The sequence below is a fragment of the Salvelinus sp. IW2-2015 genome, linkage group LG26, assembly GCF_002910315.2.
Source record: "Salvelinus sp. IW2-2015 linkage group LG26, ASM291031v2, whole genome shotgun sequence".
In the NCBI taxonomy this organism is placed as follows: Eukaryota; Metazoa; Chordata; class Actinopteri; order Salmoniformes; family Salmonidae; genus Salvelinus; species Salvelinus sp. IW2-2015.
In genome coordinates this window covers 2,199,682-2,224,428 of record NC_036866.1, presented here as the reverse complement: position 1 = coordinate 2,224,428, position 24,747 = coordinate 2,199,682, and the positions used below count along the sequence as shown (strand labels likewise).

The following is a 24,747-nucleotide window of genomic DNA, read 5'->3' as shown; positions in this document are numbered from 1 at the left end:
TAAGGCTGTGAACAATAATCAAATTCGCCACCCGGACTATTTCTTGACCCCCCCCCCCCTTTTTACACGTCTGCTACTCGCTGTTTATTACTGATGCATAGTTACTTCATTAGATGACCTCCACCACTAACCGTGCCCCTGCACATTGACGCAGTACCGGTACCCCTGTACATAGCCTCGTCTTGTCTATGCACTTTAAATTTTTTTTTACTTATTATTAGTAAATATATTTTCTACTCTATTTCTTCAGACCGGTTGTTGAATGTAAATAACAGCATTCACAGGTATTCGTCGCATGTTGACACAATAAAATTCTAATTATATTGTAATTAGGCGAGACAACAAAAGCAGAGGCTGTTATGACTCACATCTCACACTGTTCTTTCCGTAGTTTGAGAAGTAGAGAGAAGGTCTGGTGTAAACTGAGTGCATTCAAACTGAAATTGTCTTCCACATTAAACACCAACCCTCTGAACCTTAGGATGAGGTGCGGAAGGGATGCCTTAATTCACATCTGTGTCTTCTGCGCCCGGAAAACTTACTTCTTTTTTTTCTTTTTATGTAACTACCTTGCTCAGGGAAGAATTACATATTTTTACCTTGTTCAGCTGGACTCACATTCCAGCAACCTTTCAGTTACTGCCCAACACTCTAACCACTAGGCTACCTGCCACCTCTCTATATAATATATATATATATATTATATATATATATATATATAAAATGAGAGAGAGAGAGAGAGAGAGAGAGAGAGAAGAGAAGAGAGAGAGAGAGAGGAGAGAGAGAGCAGAGAGAGAGAAGAGAAAGAAGAGAGAGAGAAGAGAGAGAGAGAAAAGAGAGAGAGAGAGGAGAGAGAGAGAAGAAGAGAGAGAAAGAGAGAGAAAGGAGAGAAGAGAGAAGAGAGAGAGAGAGAAGATGAAGAGAGAGAGAGAGAGATTTTAAGTACAGCCACAATGTCACGGTTCACCTTATGTCTCGGCTATGGGAAGACAGAGAGGGTAGTTGTAGCGCCTCCAAGTGGTTGAGCCAGTTGACATTTTCACTTTCCTCTTGTCAGTCACGGGGTAATGCTTGAGACAGCACGATTGTCAAGCCCACCATACTCCTTGGCTCAGCTACACAGACAGCTCCATGTGAACCTGAATAAGCACCAGATCAGGCCGCCCACCCCTAAGCAATAAGCGGACGCTTAGCCTCGGCCGCTTAGAGGCCCCAAAACCAAAATAAATAACACATACTCACCACACGTAACGGCTGTGGTGAGTTAAATTAGGGTTCAAAAGTGATACCAGACACCTTGTTGACCATTATACAACATGCTGTCTGACAACTGTCAAGTAACATTGAATCCCTAACTAAATCCATCAGTCTCACCTGATCAATAACAAAAATATACAGGGGTCCAGCAAACATTACCCCAATTTCCCATGTGGGTATTCGTATGGACCATGTTTGCTGGGACAGCCTAGCCCACAACAATCCCACATCAGCCAACACAGCTAGCCAGTATACACCATTTGGTTTTGAAACATAAACTTGTAGATTAAAACATCTTCAGATTTATTGTAATACTGGAATTAATACCTAACACTGACAAAGTGTAACAGCGTCCGCACTAAGCACAGTGTTAATTTAACACAGATAGGTAGGAGCAAGCCCATGTAACGCTTTATAGGTTAACAGTAAAACTTTGAAATCAGCCCTTGCCTTAACAGGAAGCCAGTGTAGGGAGGCTAGCACTGGAGTAATATGATCACATTTTTGGGTTCTAGTCAGGATTCTAGCAGCCATATTTAGCACTAACTGAAGTTTATTTAGTGCTTTATCCGGGTAGCCGGAAAGTAGAGCATTGCAGTAGTCTAACCTAGAAGTAACAAAAGCATGGATACATTTTTCTGCATCATTTTTGGAAAGAAGGTTTCTGATTTTTGCAATGTTACGTAGATGGAAAAAAGCTGTCCTTGAAACAGTCTTGATATGTTCATCAAAAGAGAGTGTCAGTGTTGATTTAACACAGGAGAATTTGCTGTGAAGTTGGAATTTTACAATATTTCCACAATGCTGGCCTTCGTGTTTAGAGTCAATGAAATGATTTGGGTTTCAGCGATAGCTTTCTTTTGCACAGTGAAAGGAAGATGGACAGTTGTTGACTTATTGTGTCCACATTTCAAAATGAAACCTACTGTAGTCACAAAAGTAAATATTCCTTAGCCAATGAGTTCTGCGGTGGTGCTTTTTTTAATGCAGTTTTGTCTCCAGGTGAAATTTATTCTGATGACCCTTTAAAAGGGTGAAAACGGGTGAAGAAATATACAGAATTGTGTGGTTGAAATACATAAAGCACACTGCAGCCTTTGTGTGAGACTGAACACATAGGAGAAGCATACCACATCCTTTCTTTCCTGTACGGAATTGGCAGGTCGACATTTACAGGGATTCAAATGTGTTTGTGTAGTGTTCTCACGGCTTTGAATGAGTCCGTGTCAAACTGACAATTTACCTGACCAAACAACACAACTGCATGAGTCTTTTAGGATGATGTTGAAACTGCTGAAGAACCCTAAAATAAGCAGTTTCTCTTCTTTAAAAATAATATTTTGAAAAATGTAATCTCAGGTAAGGCTTAAAAATAATTGTAAAAAATCATTCCCCCACCCTTCTTCAAGGTCCCCAAACAGTCATTCTGATTCCCATGTAAAATAGTCTTTATAGTGATTAAAATATCACCCATAAACTTTTGAGGAAATATAAATATTTTGGGGAAAAGTACTTTTTCTCTCATGGCTAACTAGAGTTCCTTCAGAATGTATTCATACCCCGAGACTTATTCCACATGCTGTTGTTCCAGCCTGAATAAATTTTTTTATAAACATATTATTATTATTATTTCTCACCCATCTACTTACAATAAGTGAAAACATGTTAGACATTTTTGCTAATTTATTGAAAATAAATTACAGAAATACCCCTGAGTCAATACTTTGTAGAAGCACCTTTGGCAGCGATTACAGCTGTGAGTCTTTCTGGGTAAGTCTCTAAGAGCTTTCCACACCTGGATTGTATAACATTTTCCCATTGTTTTTTTTCTGAAATTCTTCAAGCTTTGTCAAATTGGTTGTTGATCATTGCTAGGCAACCATTTCAGGTCTTGCCATAGATTAAAACTGTAATTCAGCCACTCAGGGATATTTATTGTCTTCTTGGTTTTAGGTTATTGTCCGGCTGAAAGGTGAATTCATCTGTGTCTGATATGGAAAGCAGACTAAACCAGGTTTTCCTCTAGGCTTTTGCCTGTGCTTAGCTCCATTCCATTTATTTTTTCATCCAGAAAAACTCACCAGTCCTTTCATGATTACAAGCATACCCATAACATGATACAGCCACCACTATGCTTGAAATTATGGAGAGTGTTACTCAGTAATGTGTTGTATTGGATTTGCACCAAACGTAACACTTTGAATTCAGGACAAAAAGTAAATTGCTTTGCTAATTTTTATTCTCCCAGTATTACTTTAGTGCCTGGTTGCAAACATGATACATGTTTTGGAATATTTTTATTCTGTATAGGCTTCTGTATTTTCCCTCTGTCAGTTAGGTTAGCATTGTGGAGTAACTACAATGTTGTTGATCCATCCTCAGTTCTCTCTTACCACAGCCATTAAACTCTGTAACTGTTTTAATGTCACCATTGGCGTCATGGTGAAATCCCTGAGCGATTTTCTTCCTTTTTGGTAATTGAGTTAGGATTTTTTTTAATAAAAAATAAATAAATATATTTTCACCTTTATTTAACCAGGTACAAGTTCTCATTTACAACTGCGACCTGGCCAAGATAAAGCAAAGCAGTTCGACACATACAACAACACAGAGTTACACATCGAATAAACAAACATACAACATACAATCAATAATACAGTAGAAAAGTATATTTACAGCATGTGCAAATGAGGTAAAATAAGGGAGGTAAGGCAATAAATAGGCCATGGTGGCGAAGTAATTACAATATAGCACTTAAACACTGGAATGGTAGAATATGTAGAAGATGAATGTGCAAGTAGAGATACTGGGGTGCAAAGGAGTAAGATAAATAAATAAATACAGTATGGGAATGAGGTAGATTGGATGGGCTATTTACAGATGGGCTATGTACAGGTGCATTGATCTGTGAGCTGCTCTGACAGCTGGTGCTTAAAGCTAGTGAGGGAGGTAAGAGTCTCCAGCTTCAGTGATTTTGCAGTTCGTTCCAGTCATTGACAGCAGAGAACTGGAAGGAAAGGCCAAAGGAAGAATTAGCTTTGGGGGTGGCCAGTGAGATATACCTGCTGGAGCATGTGCTACGGGTGGGTGCTGCTATGGTGACCAATGAGCTGAGATAAGGCGGGGCTTTACCTAGCAGAGACCTGTAGATGACCTGGAGCCAGTGGGTTTGGCGACGAGTATGAAGCGAGGGCCAGCCAACGAGAGCGTACAGGTCGCAGTGGTGGGTAGTATATGGGGCTTTGGTGACAAAATGGATGGCACTGTGATAGACTGCATCCAATTTGTTGAGTAGAGTGTTGGAGGCTATTTTGTAAATGACATCGCCGAAGTCGAGGATCGGTAGGATGGTCAGTTTTACGAGGGTATGTTTGGCAGCATGAGTGAAGGATGCTTTGTTGCAAAATAGGAAGCCGATTCTAGATTTAATTTTGGATTAATGACGCCTGTATCTTTGTAGTGACTGGGTGTATTTATACACCATCCAAATTGTAATTAATAACTTCACCATGCTCAAAGATAATTGTATGTGTGGGGTACAGAGATTAGGAATTCATTCAAAAATCATGATAAACACTATTACTGCACACATAGTCCATGCAACTTATTATGTGAACCTGTTAAGCACATTTTTACCCCTGAACTTATTAAGGCTTGCCATAAGAACAGGGTTGAATACTTATTGACTTAAAACATTTCAGCTTTTCATTTTGAATTAATTTGTAAACATTTAGAAAAACATAATTCCACTTTAACATTATGGGGTATTGTGTGTAGGCCAGTCACCAAAAATCTCAATTTAATCCATTTTAAATTCAGGCTGTAACACAACAAAACGTGGAAAAAGTCAAGGGGTCTGAATACTTTCTGAAGGCACTGTACCAGGAAGTTTGAAAAGACAGGCTGAGTGGGCGGGGAGCTTATATTCATGAGCTTGCCTTCATTGACAGCTCTTAGAAACACCTATGTCAAGAAACTTGGATGCTGTGAGCAGTAAAATCATCTCAAGCAAATTTGGTGATACACAAAGCAACTCAAACAACATTGAAATTGCATCAATGGTGTAAACATTTTGGTACATCTCCTGTTTTCCATATCTCTTGTGATACAGTTCACAGCAGCAGTGACGGATGTGTTAACATGACAAATGCGTCAGAGTTTTGAACGACCTTCCCCTCCTTTTATTTTATGCTGGCTGAAAACCTAGCTAGCCAGTAACAAATACCAGACACAGATGAAAGGGGAAACATATAAGTATCTTTGCCGTAGATGAATAGTATAATCATTAAATTATATTTGTAGGGCAGCCCTCGAAGTGACTCTTCTTACAACGCAGATACACACACTTTATTTCTCTCTCCCGCTCCTATGAGCTACGGGCCATGGCTCAAGCCATGGTTTCTTTGTTTCTCTCTCTGATCATGCTTAGAATAATGCTTTGTTAATGTCAGCATTGCATTGAAACTTAAGCTCTATACATTGTATGTGAATCCATTCATTTGACAAAGTATGCAGAACAAAAATATAAACGCAACATGCAAACTGTTGGTCCCATGTTTTATGAACTAAAATAAAAAATCCCAGAAATGTTTCATATGCACAAAAAGTTTATTTCTCTCAAATTCGTTTACATCCCTGTTAGTGAGAATTTCTCCTTTGCCAAGATAATCCATCCACCTGACAGGTTTGGCATATCAAGAAGCTGATTAAACAGCATGATCATTACACAGGTGCACCTTGTGCTGGGGCCAATAAAAGGCCACTCTAAAATGTGCAGTTTTGTCACACAACACAATGTCACAGATGTCTGAAAATTTGAGGGAGAGTGCAATTTGCATGCTGACTGCAGGAATGTCCACCAGAGCTGTTGCCAGATAATCAAATGTTAATTTCTCTACCATAAGCCAACTCCAATGTCGTTTTAGAGAATTCGTCACTATGTCTAACCATCCTCACAAGCACAGACCACGTGTAGCCACCACAGGACCTCCACATCAGGCTTCTTCACCTGCGGGATCATCTGAGACCAGCCACCCTGACAGCTGATGAAAGTGTGGGTTTGCACAACCAAAGAATTTCTGCACAAACTGTCAAAAACCGTCTCAGTGAAGCTCATCTGCGTGCTCGTCGTCCTCACCAGGGTCTTGACCGGACTGCACTTCAGTGGGCAACTGGCATGCTGGAGAAGTGTGCTCTTCATGGATGAATCCCGGTTTCAACTGTACCTGGCTTGCAGTATGCTGATGTCAGCACCCCCATGGTGGCGGTGGGGTTATGGTATGGGCAGGAATAAGCTACGGACAACCAACACAATTGCATTCTATTGATGGCAATTTGAATGCACAGAGACACTGTGACGAGATCCTGAGGACCACTGTAGAGCCATTCATCCACCTACATCACTTCATGTTTCAGCATGATAAGGCATGGCCCCATGTCACAAGGATCTCTACACAATTCCTGGATGCTGAAAATGTCCAAGTTCTTCCGTGGCCTGCATACTCACCAGACATGTCACCCATTCAGGTTGTATCACAACCGGCCGTGATTGGGAGTCCCATAGGGCGGCGCACAATTGGCCCAGCGTCATCTGGGTTTGGCTGGTGTAGGCCGTCACTGTAGATAGGAATTTGTTCTTAACTGACTTTCCTAGTTAAATATATATATATATATATTTTTACATTTGAGTATGTTTGGAATGCTCTGGATCAAAGTGTATGACAGTGTGTTCTAGTTCCCGCCCAAATCCAGCCACTTTGCACAGCCATTGAAGAGGAGTGAGACAACGTTGTGAAGGAGATGTGTAGTGCTGCATGAATGGTGGTCACACCAGATACGGACTGGTTTTCTGATCCACTCCCCTACCTTTGTTTTAATATGGTTTTTGAACACTATAATTTGTTTACAAGCATGATAGTTGTACTTTTAGTTTATGGTTGAAGCAGCTTGCTGGCTATCAGCCAATCAGTGTTTCTCAACGAGTTCAAAGCACTTGAATTAACATTTCTCAAAATAATTTATCTCTTCTAAATCATTTCATTGCAAAATACCGTGGGTCTTACACAACTTTTTTTTTGCGTCTGGCGTGACGTCATCACGTCATACTCATAGATCTGTCACGGGTGCACAAAGTGCGTTAATCAAATCTGTACACACCTCTGTGAAGAGTATGTAATTACATGCTACTGCTCTAATTATTTGTAACTACATTTGCAGCGCTCGCAGGTGAGTGATTTAACTTTGGCAATGTGAAGTCAAATGCGTTGTGTGAAAGTAAAGCTGTCCAGTGTGCAGCCATGTGAATTTATTTTTGACAGATGCGACCCTAACTTTTATCACCAGTGTTTTAGCTAACTAATTATTATTACTATTAGCAAACAGTAAAGGTAGCTAAGCCTATTAATTGTCCCACAACCCTTTACATTATAGCTACGTTTAAGTTTTTGTCTTTTTTTTTTATGGCCACACAACAGCAGCTGTATGGAAGCATACAGTATGTGGCCTAGCTTCGATACAACCTTGGCCATGTGTAGACTTGACAGTTCATGTAGATTTAGTATTCTGATCATAGTTCTGAACATGGAATTACGAACGAGTCGATGTGTCCGGATCCCCTATTCACGCACTATATTCAAGTGCCAGTATTCATTCTACAAACGGTGGAATAGGCTAAATATGATAACACAACAACTACTGAAGGCTGTAGCTAAGTAGCCAGCTGACCTATGTGGCTAGCAAGCAACGCTAAAGGGATTGCAAATGGGTTAGCATAAGTCTAGACCAACGAAAAAAAAATCGCTTTTCTTAATATTCGCTAGAAGGCTAGCATTTATGAGGCTAGGAACGTATTTCATCCGAAGTTCTAATGAAAAGGTGCCTCGGTCCCAAAACACAAGTTTTCTGGAGACTTGTGCCACTTGCTGGAGGAGTGCTGATGGCGTTGCCCACTGTATGCGTTTTCGGTAGCCTGATTGCGTCCAGACTGAGAAGAAATCTGCACACAATGCAGCCCTGCCAGATCTGAACACAATCAGACAACAAAGCGACTTATGCGCATCTAGACCCGTATTTTCAATACGATCTTCCTATTCTGATAGCAATGTCGAATGTTTCTAGATTCGGGTTGCAGCGAAGCAAATGTGGCTGTACTTGAACTTTTCAAATATCTCAAATGTGCCTTGGCATGTCAACTATCTTGATAGCTAGGATTGTCCTTTACATTTAACAATGCTTGTGTGACCAGAAAATGACAAAAGTTAGCTAGTTGTTTTAGATTAGAAAGTGACTTGTAAACAACATTGATTATTTCAATAGCAATTGCATTTGAGATGCTTTATGTTGTATATTAATGTGTATATATTTCTCAGTCTAAGCATTTTTCATGGGCATATTCATTACGTCAATTCTGTTCCAAAACGTTTCTTAAACTAAATTAAATGGAACGAAACGGGGAGGGACCTACCTGAGTTGGTCCAATAAACTCTCGTTTTAAACTAATTTGGACTAATGATTACTCCCCCATCGTGACCTTTTTTCTTTGCATTCCTTCTCTGTAGCATCAATGGCATTAGCGGAATCTAAACCAAACCTCAGCCATCTACAGGTGTCTGAGCTAGTGAAGAGGCTCTTTGGCTTGACGCCATCCCAGATTCACCCGCTGCCCAGCTACGATGACCAGAACTTCCACTTGGTGGTCAGTGAAGACGACGAGTACGTCCTGAAGGTAATGAACACTGAGGACAGTCAGAACCCCACTCTGCTGGAGCTGCAGACTCACGCCATGACCTTCCTGCACGAGAGGGGGCTTCCTGCCCAGACCGTCCTCCCCGCCACCTCAGGACAAGTCATGAGCCTGGTGGACATCGGTATGTATGAAGCTCACACGAGACCGAGCCATGGGATATGCTCTGGGAATCACCAGATGTTACTGTATGATCATGGTTTAATTGCATGTAAGACCTATTAACAAAAATCAGTGTCTGCTGGTTTTCTCTTCTCCCTGGTACTTAGTCAATCTATTTAGTAGAAATGGACACCTATAGGGGCATTCCATACGGGAGTGACGCAAAGATATTTATAATGTTTTGGATCTTCCTGAAATTAAATACATTGAAACCCAAAGGACCTTTCTATGGATTTAATTTCAGGAAGATCTAAAACATAAAAAGATTTTGGCCAATCTTGTATGGAATTGCCCATATCAAAATCAGTAGAATTGTTTTGATACAATATACAATGTGTGTGAGTGTGTTATACTACCATTCAAAACTTTAGGGTCACTTAGAAATGTCCTTGTTTTTGAAAGAAAAGCATTTTTTTTTGTCCCATTTCAAATGACATCAAATTGATCAGAAACACAGTGTAGACATTGTTAATGTTTTAAATGACTATTGTAGTTGGAAACGGCTGATTTTGAATGGAATATCTACATAGGCGTACAGAGGCCCATTATCAGCAACCATCACTCCTGTGTTCCAATGGCACGTTGTGTTAGCTAATCCAAGTTTATCATTTTAAAAGGATAATTGATCATTAGAAAACCCTTTTGCAATTATGTTAGCACAGCTGAAAACTGTTGTCCTGATTTTAAAGAAGCAATAAAACTGTCCTTTAGACTAGTTGAGTATCTGGAGCATCAGCATTTGTGGGTTTGAATACAGGCTCAAAATGGCCAGAAACAAAGTACTTTCTTCTGAAACTCCTCAGTCTATTCTTGTTCTGAGAAATGAAGGCTATTCCATGTGAGAAATTGCCATGAAGATCTTGTACAACGCTGTGTACTACTCCCTTCACAGAACAGCACAAACTGTCTCTAACCAGAATAGAAAGAGGAGTGGGAGGCCCCAGTGCACAACTGAGCAAGAGGACAAGTACATTAGAGTGTCTAGTTTGAGAAACCGATGCCTCACAAGTCCTCAACTGGCAGCTTCATTAAATAGTACCCGCAAAACACCAGTCTCAACATCAACAGTGAAGAGGCGACTCCGGGATGTTGGCCTTCTAGGCAGAGTTGCAAAGAAAAAGACATCTCAGACTGACCAATGAAAAGATTAAGATGGTCAAAAGAACAGACACTGGACAGAGGAACTCTGTATTCTGCTTAACCTTTCTAGGGTAGGTGGGATGGTAGCCTCCCACCTGGCTAACATCCAGTGAAATTGCAGAGCGCTAAATTCAAAAATACTAAATTAAAATATTTAACATTCTTGAAAATATGTGTTTTACATCAAAATAAAGCTTAACTTCTTGTTAATCCAGCCGCCGTGTCAGATTTCAAAAAGGCTTTACAAACCATGCGATTATCTGAGGACAGCACCCCGCATACAAACACATGAAAATCATATTTCAACCAGGCAGGTGTGACACAAAAGTCAGAAATAGCGATATCAAAAATGCCTTACCTTTGATCTTCTTCTGTTGGCACTCCAAAAGGTCCCAGTTACATCAGAAATGGTCCTTTTGTTCGATAATGTCCTACTTTATATCCATTAAAAACTCAGTTTAGCTGGCGCGCTTCAGTCAATAATCCACTCAGTTTCCCTCCATCAAAATGCATACAAAATGAATCCCAAACGTTACTAATAAACTTTTCCAAACAAGTCAAACAACGTTTTATAATCAAACCTTAGGTATCCTAATACGCAAATAAACGATACAATTTAAGACTGAGAATAGTATGTGCATTACCGGAGATAAATAAGAAAGAATTAGCTTTCCTCCACGCGCTTGGAAACACTACAGTCAAAATGGGAGCCACCTAGAAAAACTACAATTTCTGGGAATTTTTTCCAAAAAACAGCCTGAAACTCTGTCTAAAGACTGTTGACATCTAGTGGAAGCCCTAGGAACTGCAATTTGGGAGGACTTGGGCTTATAATTATAGTACTAGCCATTGAAAATAGTGGTAAGCGGACATGTTTTTGTTGATGGTTTGTCCTCTGGGTTTTGCCTGCCATATCAGTTCTGTAATACAATTATGTCTGTGAGTAACAGTTTTAGAAACTTTAGTGTTTTCTATCCAAATCTACCAATTATCTGCATATCCTAGCTTCTGGGTCTGAGTAACAGGCAGTTTACTTTGGGCACGCTTTTCATCCGGATGTCAAAATGTAAAATACTGACCCCTACCCCAGAGAGGTTAAGACACTCCTTCTCTCTAATCATTACATCTTATGGTTCAACAGTAAAGAGTAACAGGATACCATACCCTTATTACTCAAGGGAATCTGTCCTCACCTCCTGACCTCAACCCCTCCTTCACCTAATCCATAGGTGTCCATCTGTCTTCCCTATATCAACACGTTGCTCTCCTCTCATCCACCCAACACATTCCAAAGCCTTCTGGCTTTCTTCAGAGAACCCTTAACTTCTGACATAAAACCCAGTCTCTTTTACTCCTCTGATTCTATGCTTCTTTCCTATTATTTATTTAAAATCTCAATGTTCAAAGTTTAGCCGATTCCAACAGTCCTTCTTGAATAATAGCGTCCTAATGTTCAATTTACATAAACTTGGAAATTACTAATAAATGAATTTACAAGAAAAAACTAACAAATGATTATAAAATATGAATTAAACAAATCAACAAACATTCACCACAAGGTTTACAAATTCAGAGACTTATGGCCTCTACTATGATCACACATTTTTATTTCCATCTATCATAACAAAATGCTATTCTAGCTGAATCTGCTGCCTCGTTCTATGGCAGATGGAGCAGCGTTTAGTTTCTCCACTTTCCCCTTCTGGTTCCTAAGAGAGTGATGGCACAAGTCTTGGAAAGCAACAAAAAGACACACAAAACATAACAGTAGTTATGATTGTGATAAGCTATGCATAATTATATATGCATGAAAACCAAAGGCTGAGACCATGACAATTCCCACACTCTCTCTTCACCTGACTCTATGCCTCCAGGATACTTTCCTGCCGGGTTCCACAAAAATGAAAGTTCTAAAGCTTCCTCATCCTTTCACCCAGTCTTCCCCTTTAGGCCCCAGGTTCTGATAGGTGTTCCCAAGTCATGTCATTTTCACTTTGTTCCCCACTCCTCCAATTTCACCTGATAGGCACGACACCTGATATGCAAGTGCGTATCCCTCATCCACGTTCCATCCTCTTGAGGTAACTCAGCACTGTATATGCTTTCCATCCAATACCTTCAACATTTTGTTCACAGTACAATTACCCCTCTATCCTCTATCATATGATGCATTAACCCATAAAGCAGCTAAACCCCAAACCAACTATGATGTTTATAGTAGTTCCCCAGACCCCACCCATCTGTATGTCTTACAGTGAAATCTAGTCACTCTCTCTCTGTCACTCGCTTCCGTGTCATGGTGTCTTCACTCACCCATTATGTAGCTGGACCTCACTTCACGTGAGAACTATGCCCCCCCAAGGAGAGACATGACCATCTTTAAGTACTGTACAGAGTAGTGTGTGTCCATACCAATGGGTCCCAACACCCCGCCTGGTGTCTCTTGATGAACACTCAATCTCCAGAATTCAGCCCGTGCCCTTGGTTATATCTCTGCTTTCCCCTGAGTATTTACACACTGCAACACATGACATTTCCTGACAACATCATTTGTGATGTTTGAATAACCGCATGCATCGGTCCCCCAGTTACCAGTAACCAATCCATGTGACATGAGTCGTCATAACCTGATATCCCACAATGCTACTACAGTAACCACTGCTCCTTCCAACATGACCATGACTATAGTCTCACAATACCCTCATTTTGCAGTAGTCCAGTTCCATGCTATCAATATAGCATCCTTCGCTACTATCCTGCTCCTTCAGTTACTGTCCCTACTGCTCCTTCAGTTACTGTCCCTACAGCTCCTTCAGTTACTGTCCCTACGGCTCCTTCTGTTACTGTCCCTACGGCTCCTTCAGTTACTGTCCCTACTGCTCCTTCTGTTACTGTCCCTACGGCTCCTTCAAAGTTAATGTCCCTACGGCTCCTTCAGTAATGTCCCCTACGGCTCCTTCAGTTACTGTCCCTACGGTCCTTCAGTTACTGTCCCTACGGCTCTTCAGTTACTGTTCCCTACGGCTCCTTCAGTTACTGTCCTACGGCTCCTTCAGTTACTGTCCCTACGGCTCCTTCAGTTACTGTCCCTACGGCTCCTTCAGTTACTGTCCCTACGGCTCCTTCAGTTACTGTCCCTACGGCTCCTTCAGTTACTGTCCCTACGGCTCCTTCAGTTACTGTCCCTAGCTCTACTGTCCCTACGGCTCCTTCAGTTACTGTCCCTACGGCTCCTTCAGTTACTGTCCCACGGCTCCTTCAGTTACTGTCCCCACGCTCCTTCAGTTACTGTCCCCACGGCTCCTTCAGTTACTGTCCCACGGCTCCTTCGTTACTGTCCACGGCTCCTTCTTTACTGTCCCTACGGTCCTCTGTTAGTGTCCCTACGGCTCCTTCTGTTAGTGTCCCCACGGCTCCTTCTGTTAGTGTCCCCACGGCTCCTTCTGTTAGTGTCCCCACGGCTCCTTCAGTTACTGTCCCTACGGCTCCTTCTGTTAGTGTCCCTACGGCTCCTTCTGTTACTCCCCTACGGCTCCTTCTGTTACTCTCCCTACGGCTCCTTCTGTTACTCTCCCCACGGCTCCTTCTGTTACTCTCCCTACGGCTCCTTCTGTACTCTCCCTACGCTCCTTCTGTTACTCTCCCTACGGCTCCTTCTGTTACTCTCCCTACGGCTCCTTCTGTTACTCTCCCTACGGCTCCTTCTGTTACTCTACCCACGGCTCCTTCTGTTAGTGTCCCACGGCTCCTTCTGTTAGTGTCCCCACGGCTCCTTCTGTTACTCTCCCTACGGCTCCTTCTGTTACTCTCCCTACGGCTCCTTCTGTTACTCCCAGGCCCCTTATACTCTCCCTACGGCTCCTTCTGTTACTCCCCTACGGCTCCTTCTGTTACTGTCCCTACGGCTCCTCTGTTACTCTCCCTACGGCTCCTTCTGTTACTCTCCCTACGGCTCCTTCTGTTACTTCCCCACGGCTTCCTTCTGTTACTCTCCCCACGGCTCCTTCTGTACTCTCCCCACAGGCTCCTTCTGTTACTCCCACGGCTCCTTCTGTTACTCTCCCCACGGCTCCTCTGTTACTCTCCCACGGCTCCTTCTGTTACTCTCCCCACGGCTCCTTCTGCTTACTCTCCCTACGGCTCCTTCTGTTACTTTCCCTACGGCTCCTTCTGTTACTCTTCCCTACGGCTCCTTCTGTTTACTCTCCACGGCTCCTTCTTACTCCCCAGGCTCCTTCTGTTACTCTCCCCACGGCTCCTTCTGTTACTCTCCCACGGCTCCTTCTGTACTCTCCCCACGGCTCCTTCTGTTACTCTCCCCACGGCTCCTTCAGCTACTCTCCCCACGGCTCCTCTGTTACTCTCCCCACGGCTCCTTCAGCTACTCTCCCCACGGCTCCTTCAGCTACTGTCCCACGGTCCTCTGTTACTGTCCCACGGCTCCTTCTGTTACCTCTCCCTACGGCTCCTTCTGTTCGTTCCCCACGGCTCCTTCTGTTTACTGTCCCACGGCTCCTTCTGTTACTGTCCCACGGTCCTTCTGTTACTGTCCCTACGGCTCCTTCTGTTACTGTCCCTACGGCTCCTTCTGTTACTGTCCCTACGGCTCCTTCTGTTACTGTCCCTACGGCTCCTTCTGTTATGTCCCTACGGTCCTTCTGTACTGTCCCACGGCTCCTTCTGTTACTCTCCCCACGGCTCCTTCTGTTAGTGTCCCACCGCTCCTTCTGTTAGTGTCCCACGGCTCCTTCTTTAGTGTCCCCACGGCTCCTTCTGTTAGTGTCCCCACGGCTCCTTCTGTTAGTGTCCCCACGGCTCCTTCTGTTAGTGTCCCCACGGCTCCTTCTGTTAGTGTCCCACGGGCTCCTTCTGTTAGTGTCCCCACGGCTCCTTCTGTTAGTGTCCCCACGGCTCCTTCTGTTAGTGTCCCCACGGCTCCTTCTGTTAGTGTCCCCACGGCTCCTTCTGTTAGTGTCCCCACGGCTCTTCTGTTAGTGTCCCCACGGCTCCTTCTGTTAGTGTCCCCACGGCTCCTTCTTGTTAGTGTCCCCACGGCTCCTTCTGTTAGTGTCCCCACGGCTCCTTCTGTTATGTTCCCACGGCTCCTTTCTGTTAGTGTCCCCACGGCTCCTTTCTGTTAGGGTCCCCACGGCTCCTTCTGTTAGTGTCCCACGGCTCCTTCTGTTAGTGTCCCCACGGCCCTTCTAGTGTCCCACGCTCCTTCTGTTAGTGGTCCCACGGCTCCTTCTGTTAGTGGTCCCCACGGCTCCTTCTGTTAGTGTCCCCACGGCTCCTTCTGTTAGTGTCCCACGGCTCCTTCTGTTTAGTGTCCCCACGGCTCCTTCTGTTAGTGTCCCCACGGCTCCTTCTGTTAGTGTCCCCACGGCTCCTTCTTAGTGTCCCCACGGCTCTTCAGCTACGTCCCCACGCTCCTTCAGCTACTTTCCCACGGGCTCCTTCAGCTACTGTCCCCACGGCTCCTTCTGTTAGTGTTCCCCACGGCTCCTTCAGCTACTGTCCCCACGCTCCTTCAGTACTTCCCACGGCTCCTTAGCTACTCAGGCTCTTCGTTAGTGTCCCACGGCTCCTTTGTTAGTGTCCCCACGGCTCCTTCTGTTAGTGTCCCCACGGCTCCTTCTGTTAGTTCCCCACGGCTCCTTCTGTTAGTGTCCCCACGGCTCCTTCTGTTAGTGTCCCCACGGCTCCTTCTGTTAGTGTCCCCACGGCTCCTTCTGTTAGTTGTCCCCACGGCTCCTTCTGTTAGTGTCCCCACGGCTCCTTCTGTTAGTGGTCCCCACGGCTCCTTCTGTTACTCTCCCTACGCTCCTTCTGTTAGTGTCCCCACGGCTCCTTCAGCTTACTGTCCCCACGGCTCCTTCTAGTTAGTGTCCCCACGGCTCCTTCTGTTAGTGTCCCCACGGCTCCTTCTGTTAGTGTCCCACGGCTCCTTCTGTTAGTGTCCCCACGGCTCCTTCTGTTAGTGTCCACGCTCCGTTCTGTTAGTTCCCCACGGCTCCTTCTGTTAGTGGTCCCACGGCTCCTTCTTTTAGTGTCCCCACGGCTCCTTCTGTTAGGTGTCCCCACGGCTCCTTCTGTAGTGTCCCCACGGCTCCTTCTGTTAGTGTCCCCACGGCTCTTCTGTTTAGTGTCCCACGGCTCCTTCTGTTAGTGTCCCACGGCTCCTTCTGTAGTCCCCACTGCTCTTCTGTTAGTGTCCCCACGGCTCCTTCTGTTAGGGTCCCACGGCTCCTTCTGTTAGGGTCCCCACGCTCCTTCTGTTAGCTCTCCCTACGCTCCTTCTGTTAGTGTCCCCTACCCGGCTCCTTCAGCTACTGTCCCCACGGCTCCTTCTGTTAGTGTCCCCACGGCTCCTTCTGTTAGTGTCCCCACGGCTCCTTCAGCTACTGTCCCCACGGCTCCTTCTGTTAGTGTCCCTACAGAGCCTCTGCCGTGAGAATACTTCCTGCATGTAATCTGTCAAATGTTCACCGGCTGTTAGAAATTGGAGAAAAATAATATCCAACCTAACAAAACTGAGTCACAGGTGTCCTGAAAGTTTACCATAGTGTCTGAAATGCCACCACTATCTCCTCTACTCTCACCATGATCTGGGTATGTGTAATGTTCAACTAAATCCCCATATTGTGTACAGTTAGCTGTCCTCCCTCTTCTATGAGCTATCTCCTGTAACAAGATACAGTCTCTGGGAATGATACTCCTCTATCATTACATCTAACCCATAACACACTATACTCCTCTATCACTACATCTAACCCATAACACACTATACTCCTAATTCATGTTCTACAGTTATAAACATACTAACACATTCTCAAATCAGTTAGTCAATATACAGCATTCCCTCCTCTGGAACAATGAACACCCTCATGTTTCATGAAACCTTAAAAACATATTGACTTGAAAAGAGAAACAAAGTACATGTTTAATAACTTAGCACCACTCATTGATGCGATGTAACATAACTCTGATTACAGGGTAAAAAAAACTAAAAAGGTTCATGGTTGTCCCAAGCTGTCATCCATTTTCCCCCACACAAACCACCTCCCCTCAGGATGACACATGGAGATACGTTTCTGGAGACTCTCGGCCAAATAAATGTTATCAGCGACCTCCCCCCACCCCTCATCGTGCTTTAGCAATTCTCTCTCGCTGTATCCCAATCACAACTAAAACATATTAATAAAATATCCAACCCAAATTTATAATGACTGACCTCAGTGTTTACTTTGAGTCTAGAGTTCAAATTCCAGGTAATTAACTTGGTACAGATCATCCCTGTTAGAACGTACATTTATAAACAACCTTTTATTGCCGGTCATAACTTCTCAATACCGCCCCCTTAGTCCCTGTTTTCCTGTCATGACTGGCCTGATAAAGAAAAATCTCAATACATTCTTAGTCTAAATAGTTAGCAGGGCGTATACCACTACCCCCGCTTTCCTTCACCCGGCACTTATCATTCTAGCGTGTCTTCTTCAAATATAGTTTACAGTTCATTTTCCCAACGGTTCATGTAACTTTTGCCTGTCACATTTCATGGCCCTTGATAATGTCCCGATTTTGTAAAAAAATTAAAAAAATCCTAGTAGATACCTCTGTTTCTCCCACGTACACGAGTCTCTCACCTGAGCTTGTTCTCTCTCTCCACGCTCACTCCACACGCACTCTCAGCACCTGGTTTATGGCTCGGACTCCGATAGGAGTGATAAAAGTCACTGTCTCTCATTGCACGCCTTTGTTGCTCTTTCTTCAGCCGGTTAGGGAGGGTTTTGAGGTTTACACACACTGTCTATGGTCAAATTATTCCTACCATACATGAAGACACGATCTGACGTCACCCTCCATGATAACCTCAAAAAAGCACAGATCATAACAACAGTTAAGTTCATTACATTTGTTTCAGGAAACTAGACAAACATTGACTATATAACGAATTATGACATTAACCTTTTCTTAATAACATCTCTAAGACAAATGTCAAAAAACATAACATACTGTTACTGCTAAAACCATTTTCTAAATTAGTCCATACTCCCTTATTCTACTGGCGACCTCTCGGAAGAGTTACCAGATCATGAAGTTAGCACCCTAACCCCTCGCAGATTTCCCACTCCAGGATCCCAATTTTTTATTTTTTATTTTTATTTTTATTTCACCTTTATTTAACCAGGTAGGCTAGTTGAGAACAAGTTCTCATTTGCAACTGCGACCTGGCCAAGATAAAAGCATAGCAGTGTGAACAGACAACACAGAGTTACACATGGAGTAAACAATAAACAAGTCAATAACATGGTAGAAAAAAAAGAGAATCTATATACAATGTGTGCAAAAGGCATGAGGTAGGCAATAAATCGAATAATTACAATTTAGCAGATTAACACTGGAGTGATAAATCATCAGATGATCATGTGCAAGAAGAGATACTGGTGTGCAAAAGAGCAGAAAAGTAAATAAATAAAAGCAGTATGGGGGTGAGGTAGGTAAATTGGGTGGGTAGTTTACAGATGGACTATGTACAGCTGCAGCGATCGGTTAGCTGCTCGGATAGCAGATTTTTAAAGTTGAGGGAGAATAAAGTCTCCAACTTCAGAGATTTTTGCAATTCGTTCCAGTCGCAGGCAGCAGAGAACTGGAAGGAAAGGCGTCCAAATTAGGTTTTGCTTTAGGGATGATCAGTGAGATACACCTGCTGGAGCGCGTGCTGCGGGTGGTTGTAGCCATCGTGACCAGTGAACTGAGATAAGGCGGCACTTTACCTAGCATAGCCTTGTAGATGACCTGGAGCCAGTGGGTCTGACGACGAACATGTAGCGAGGGCCAGCCGACTAGGGCATACAGGTCGCAGTGGTGGTCGTATAAGGTGCTTTAGTAACAAAACGAATGGCACTGTGATAAACTGCATCCAGTTTGCTGAGTAGAGTATTGGAAGCTATTTTGTAGATGACATCGCCGAAGTCGAGGATGGTAGGATAGTCAGTTTTACTAGGGTAAGTTTGGCGGCGTGAGTGAAGGAGGCTTTGTTGCGGAATAGAAAGTCGATTCTTGATTTGATTTTGGATTGGAGATGTTTGATATGAGTCTGGAAGGAGAGTTTGCAGTCTAGCCAGACACCTAGGTACTTATAGATGTCCACATATTCTAGGTCGGAACCGTCCAGGGTGGTGATGCTAGTCGGGCGTGCGGGTGCAGGCAGCGAACGGTTGAAAAGCATGCATTTGGTTTTACTAGCGTTTAAGAGCAGTTGGAGGCCACGGAAGGAGTGTTGTATGGCATTGAAGCTCGTTTGGAGGTTAGATAGCACAGTGTCCAAGGAAGGGCCGGAAGTATATAGAATGGTCGTCTGCGTAGAGGTGGATCAGGGAATCGCCCGCAGCAAGAGCAACATCATTGATGTATACAGAGAAAAGAGTCGGCCCGAGAATTGAACCCTGTGGTACCCCATAGAGACTGCCAGAGGACCGGACAACATGCCCTCCGATTTGACACACTGAACTCTGTCTGCAAAGTATTTGGTGAACGAGGCAGGCAGTCATTAGAAAAACCGAGGCTACTGAGTCTGCCGATAAGAATATGGTGATTGACAGAGTCGAAAGCCTTGGCCAGGTCGATGAAGACGGCTGCACAGTAATGTCTTTTATCGATGGCGGGTTATGATATCGTTTAGTACCTTGAGCGTGGCTGAGGTGCACCCGTGACCGGTCGGAAACGCGATTGCACAGCGGAGAAGGTACGGTGGATTCGAGATGGTCAGTGATCTGTTTGTTGACTTGGCTTTCGAAGACCTTAGATAGGCAGGCAGGATGGATATAGGTCTGTAACAGTTTGGGTCAGGGTGTCTCCCCCTTTGAAGAGGGGGATGACCGCGGCAGCTTTCCAATCCTTGGGGATCTCAGATGATACGAAGGAGAGGTTGAACAGGCTGGTAATAGGGGGTGCGACAATGGCGGCGGACAGTTTCAGAAATAGGGGGTCCAGATTGTCAAGCCCAGCTGATTTGTATGGGTCCAGGTTTTCCAGCTCTTTCAGAACAATCTGGTGACGTTTGTATCAAAACACATGAAATCAGCAATACATATATCACAATCCATTTGAAGTAACTGTCATCCCTTATTAACATATTTTCCTTTCTATATGCAGCCTGAACACAGTACCACTGTACGAGTACCCCAAAGACCAGGACCTCAGGGAACTAGTCATTTTACCACTTTCACTCGTGATTTAAAAAAAAAACAACGTTAAATCAAAAATAAATAAATTAGAATAACTAATCAATTTAGATTTACAACTCTTTATAACTCCCTACGGAAAAAATAATCTCCTAAAGTAATGGTACAATTTGGATAGAGAATGTTGATTCTCATTAATTTTATAATTAAATCCCCCTGTTCTGTTAATTTGTAGTGAGATTGATAATTTCTCATTAGGATTTTTTTTGTATACAGGGCTTTAGACACCATTAAAATGTTCCCTCTCCCTTTCTTTCCCTGTCTTTCGGAAACCATTTAAATCCCTCTTCAAAATATTTCATCCTACTGCAGACCCAATTTAACTGCATTGAAAAGACCCCATCCAGTAAATCCCACAACACGGCGACAGTGTCTCTCCACCGAGTCTAACGATTCACTGGTCTCCTTTTCCTCATGTGGTTCTCCATAACCACCGCACCACATAAAAAAAATGTAAAGTTCATTTTTAGGTTTGGTAACCCCTATTCTAAATCCTCGTGACCCCCTCTTTCGTCCATTCCAGAATAAGACGACATAAAACGTACATGTATTAAAAAAAAAATAAAACCACTTAACCTCTCTGGCGTCCCACCTCGACAACAGCCAGTGAAATTGCAGGGCGCCAAATTCAAAACAACAGAAATCCCATAATTAAAATTCCTCAAACATACAAGTATTATCCACCATTTTAAAGATAAACTTCTTGTAAATCCAACCACAGTGTCTGATTTGTTAGGTCAGCGATTGTTAGGTCAGCATCTAGTCACAGAAAACCATACAGCCATTTTTCCAGCCAAAGAGAGTGTCACAAGTCAGAAATAGAGATAAAATGAATCACTAACCTTTGATCTTCATCAGATGGCACTCATAGGACATGTTTTGTCCGATAAAATTCATATTTATCTCAATCTGTTTGCATTGTCTCAAACATCTGAAAGTGCAGAGAGCCACATCAGATTACAGAAATACTCATCAAACATTGATAAGCGATACAAGTTTTAAACATATTAATAAATATACATTTCTCCTTAATGCAACCGCTGTGTCAGATTTCAAAAAGGCTTTACGGAGAAAGCACACCATGCGATTGTTAGGTCAGCACCTAGCCCAGAAACTCATACAGCCATTTTCCAGCCAAAGAGAGTGTCACAAAAGTCAGAAATAGCATTTAAAATTAATCACTTACCTTTGATCTTCATCTGGTGGCACTCCCAGGTCTCCATGTTAGACAATAAATGTTTGATAATGTCCCTCTTTATGACCAAATACCTCCTTTTTTGTTCGCGTTTTGTCCAGTAATCCGAATGCTTAAGGCTGTGCACTAAGTCCAGATGAAAAGTTTTAAAGTACAATAAAAGTTAGTAGAAACATGCCAAACAATGTTTAAAATCAATCCTCCGGTTGTTTTTGTCAGAAATAATCAATAATATTTCTACCGGACAAAAGCTTCGTCAATAGGAAAGGAGAAACAAGAAAGGCGCGTTCCCGATCAGGCCCATGGCTGATGAATGGAAATTTCCACTGGCCACTGATTGAAAGTGCTGTATCTGCCTAATTTTTCAGAGTAAAAGCCTGAAACAATGCCGAAAGACTGGCCACATGTAGAGGGAGCCAAAGATATCGTGAACTGTGTCCTAAGTCTTTGTATGGTGAATAGGCTTTCAATTTCAAAACAGCCTTTCAAAATAATAGTACTTCCTGGTTGGATTTTCCTCGGGTTTTCGCCTGCCATATCAGTTTTGTTATACTCACAGACATTATTTTAACAGTTTTGGAAACTTTAGAGTTTTCTATCCAAATCTACTAATTCGATGCATATCCTAGCTTCTGGGCCTGAGTAGCAGGCAGTTTAATTTGGGCACGCTTTTCATCCAAAATTCCAAATGCTGCCCCCCTACCCTAGTGAAATTAAAATGTCTAGTGATTTAAACAAACCCTAAGGCCTTCTGAGTTTGCAAGGAGTGTTTGGCCATATTTAAATGTGTTACCTTTAGAATCCATTCCCCTGGCATTTCGCCTAGAATCTTCAACCCAAAATACGTTTTCCTGTGGCCTCGTAAGGTCTCCGCAATATTTGTGGTTTTCTAACACTTTCACTCACCAAGGCAACCGCCTTAGCCATTTCGTCTGCTTTACGATTACCTATGGCTTTTTATTTATTTTTTAATCTGTATGACTAGTATGAGCTTCACATTTCACCACTGTTAATTTACTGGGTAACTGACATGCTTCTAATAATGCCTCTACCTCCAGACCATTTTTTAAAATTGGTGTTCCTGTCGCTGTTAACATGCCCCGTTGTGACCAAGGTACCAAAATCATGAACTACTCCAAATGCATACCACACACAGCTTACCCCGTTACTCTATTCCCTTCTGTGTTCATGTAACTAGAGCCATCCTGTATATAATACTTTTCCCGATTCCAATGCTGTCTCTTGCAAATCAGGCCTGGGTTTTGGAGTAATCTGATCTGGGTCACATGAGATTCACCCTCCCCATGCAACAGCATTAACGACGCAGGATGCACCAATCTTATGAAATTGTACATTTTCCCCATTTAACGTTAACTCCCAGTTTGTCCATCTTGCACTAGTAACATGTTGTGCTTTGGTGCTGTCCACTACGGTTGCTTACTGTGTGTGTAACATACAAATCTACTTTTTGACCCATTGTAATGGAAGACGTGTTATGCAACACCATTTCTGTCGCCTGTACCGCCCTAAGGCACGGTGGCATTCCTCTACTAATATTTTGCGTAACCATCGCACTACAATGTTTTTCCTGTTCATGAACGACATGTTCTTTAAAGATAATTTTAGGTTTTGCAATACCAAATGCTGGCACTTGACACAATTGCTTCTTTAACTCGACAAATGCTTCCTCACACTCTTGAAATTCCACTCTATCCCCCCCCCCCCCCCCCCCCCCCCCCCCCCCCCCCCCCCCCCCCCCCCCCCCCCCCTCCCCCCCTTCCGTCAACTCTATACGTGTCTCGGCAATTTCAGAGAATGACAAAATAAAATGTCTAACAAAATTGAAAACTCCTAAAATTTTCCTGAGCGGGCGAAGAGTGTTTGGCCGTGCCAAAGAACAAATTGTTTCTACCCGATCCCGGGTAATGTGTATCTTGCTCTTAGAAATCAAAACCCCAAAATATGTTACCTCTTGCTTTGCTAGTTGTGTGTCGTCCTACGATTCTTTATGACCCTGTTCCGCCAAATTGTCTACCAATGTGGTGCGGTCTCGCATATGAGTTTCTTCGTCTTTTGACGCTAATAACAAATCATCCACGTATCGTACCAACACGGAACCTACCATTGACACCCTTTTAACGATTGTTTCAATGCAAAAATGGTACCAAGTCGGACTTTTCGTAAATCCCATCGGTACTCTACTAAAAGTTAGGTAAAACGTGATCTCATACGTCCTCCATCACATAGAAACTGTAATCCCTATGAACCACTTATCCAGCGAACAGAGACTATACACCACTAGGTGACAGTTCCATTCTTGCTAATCTCAAAATGACTAGTTGCTCTTTTGAAAAAGATGCAAACTCTTGTATAGCTGCATTTCCTGCTAATGCACTAAGTTCCAGTATCACCTTACACTCATTCTTCCAATGCCCGATAGCTCCCCCTTTTTAGATATGGGACTATCTACTTACGCTTTGACGTTTTTTTCGCTACGTTTCTTAGTCTTATCTCTGCCATTGAAACTATAGTTGGTGATTTCTCTGGCCCTATTAACCCCTCGCACGTCTGCGAGGTGAGCGGAGTCATATTCCACTCTCAAAACATCGTCTTGAGTTAAATCTACTAGCCCCGCAATTACAGTTTTGTTTGATCACAGGGCTCAACCCCGTCATCAAAGCAGAAGTGCAAATTCTATCAATACACTCCTGTTCCCAGTCCTTCTGTAGTAGTGTACTGGTGTTATTCATTCTGGGTTTATCGTTATGCATTTGCTGCTGTTGGAATGCTGACATCAAAACACTGGTATATATTGAGCTTTTGATTCTGGTTTTATGTTTTTATGCCGAGTCATAGTTCCCTCCCTGTATTCTTTATTTGATTTGAATTCACTGTCAGCAGGAAAATGTTCAATTTGATCTAATATGCTAAATTCTTCCCATATTCCAGCCGAATTGGTAGAATGCTTCTTTTAGCGCCTCCATGGCTTTATTAAACTCAGCTAG

At 43.1% G+C, this 24,747-nt stretch overlaps 1 protein-coding gene across 1 annotated transcript in view; it reads left to right on the top strand.

Annotated features, from left to right (window-relative positions):
- The first annotated feature begins 7,345 nt into the window (after window positions 1-7,345).
- Window positions 7,346-24,747, top strand: part of hykk.2 (hydroxylysine kinase, tandem duplicate 2) — a 38,715-nt gene continuing 21,313 nt past the window's right edge. Inside the window, exons 1-2 of the mRNA XM_023971223.2 lie at window positions 7,346-7,482; window positions 8,814-9,122. Coding sequence (XP_023826991.1) covers window positions 8,819-9,122 — 304 coding nt within the window. The 5' untranslated portion in view covers window positions 7,346-7,482; window positions 8,814-8,818. The remainder of the gene's footprint in view (window positions 7,483-8,813; window positions 9,123-24,747) is intronic.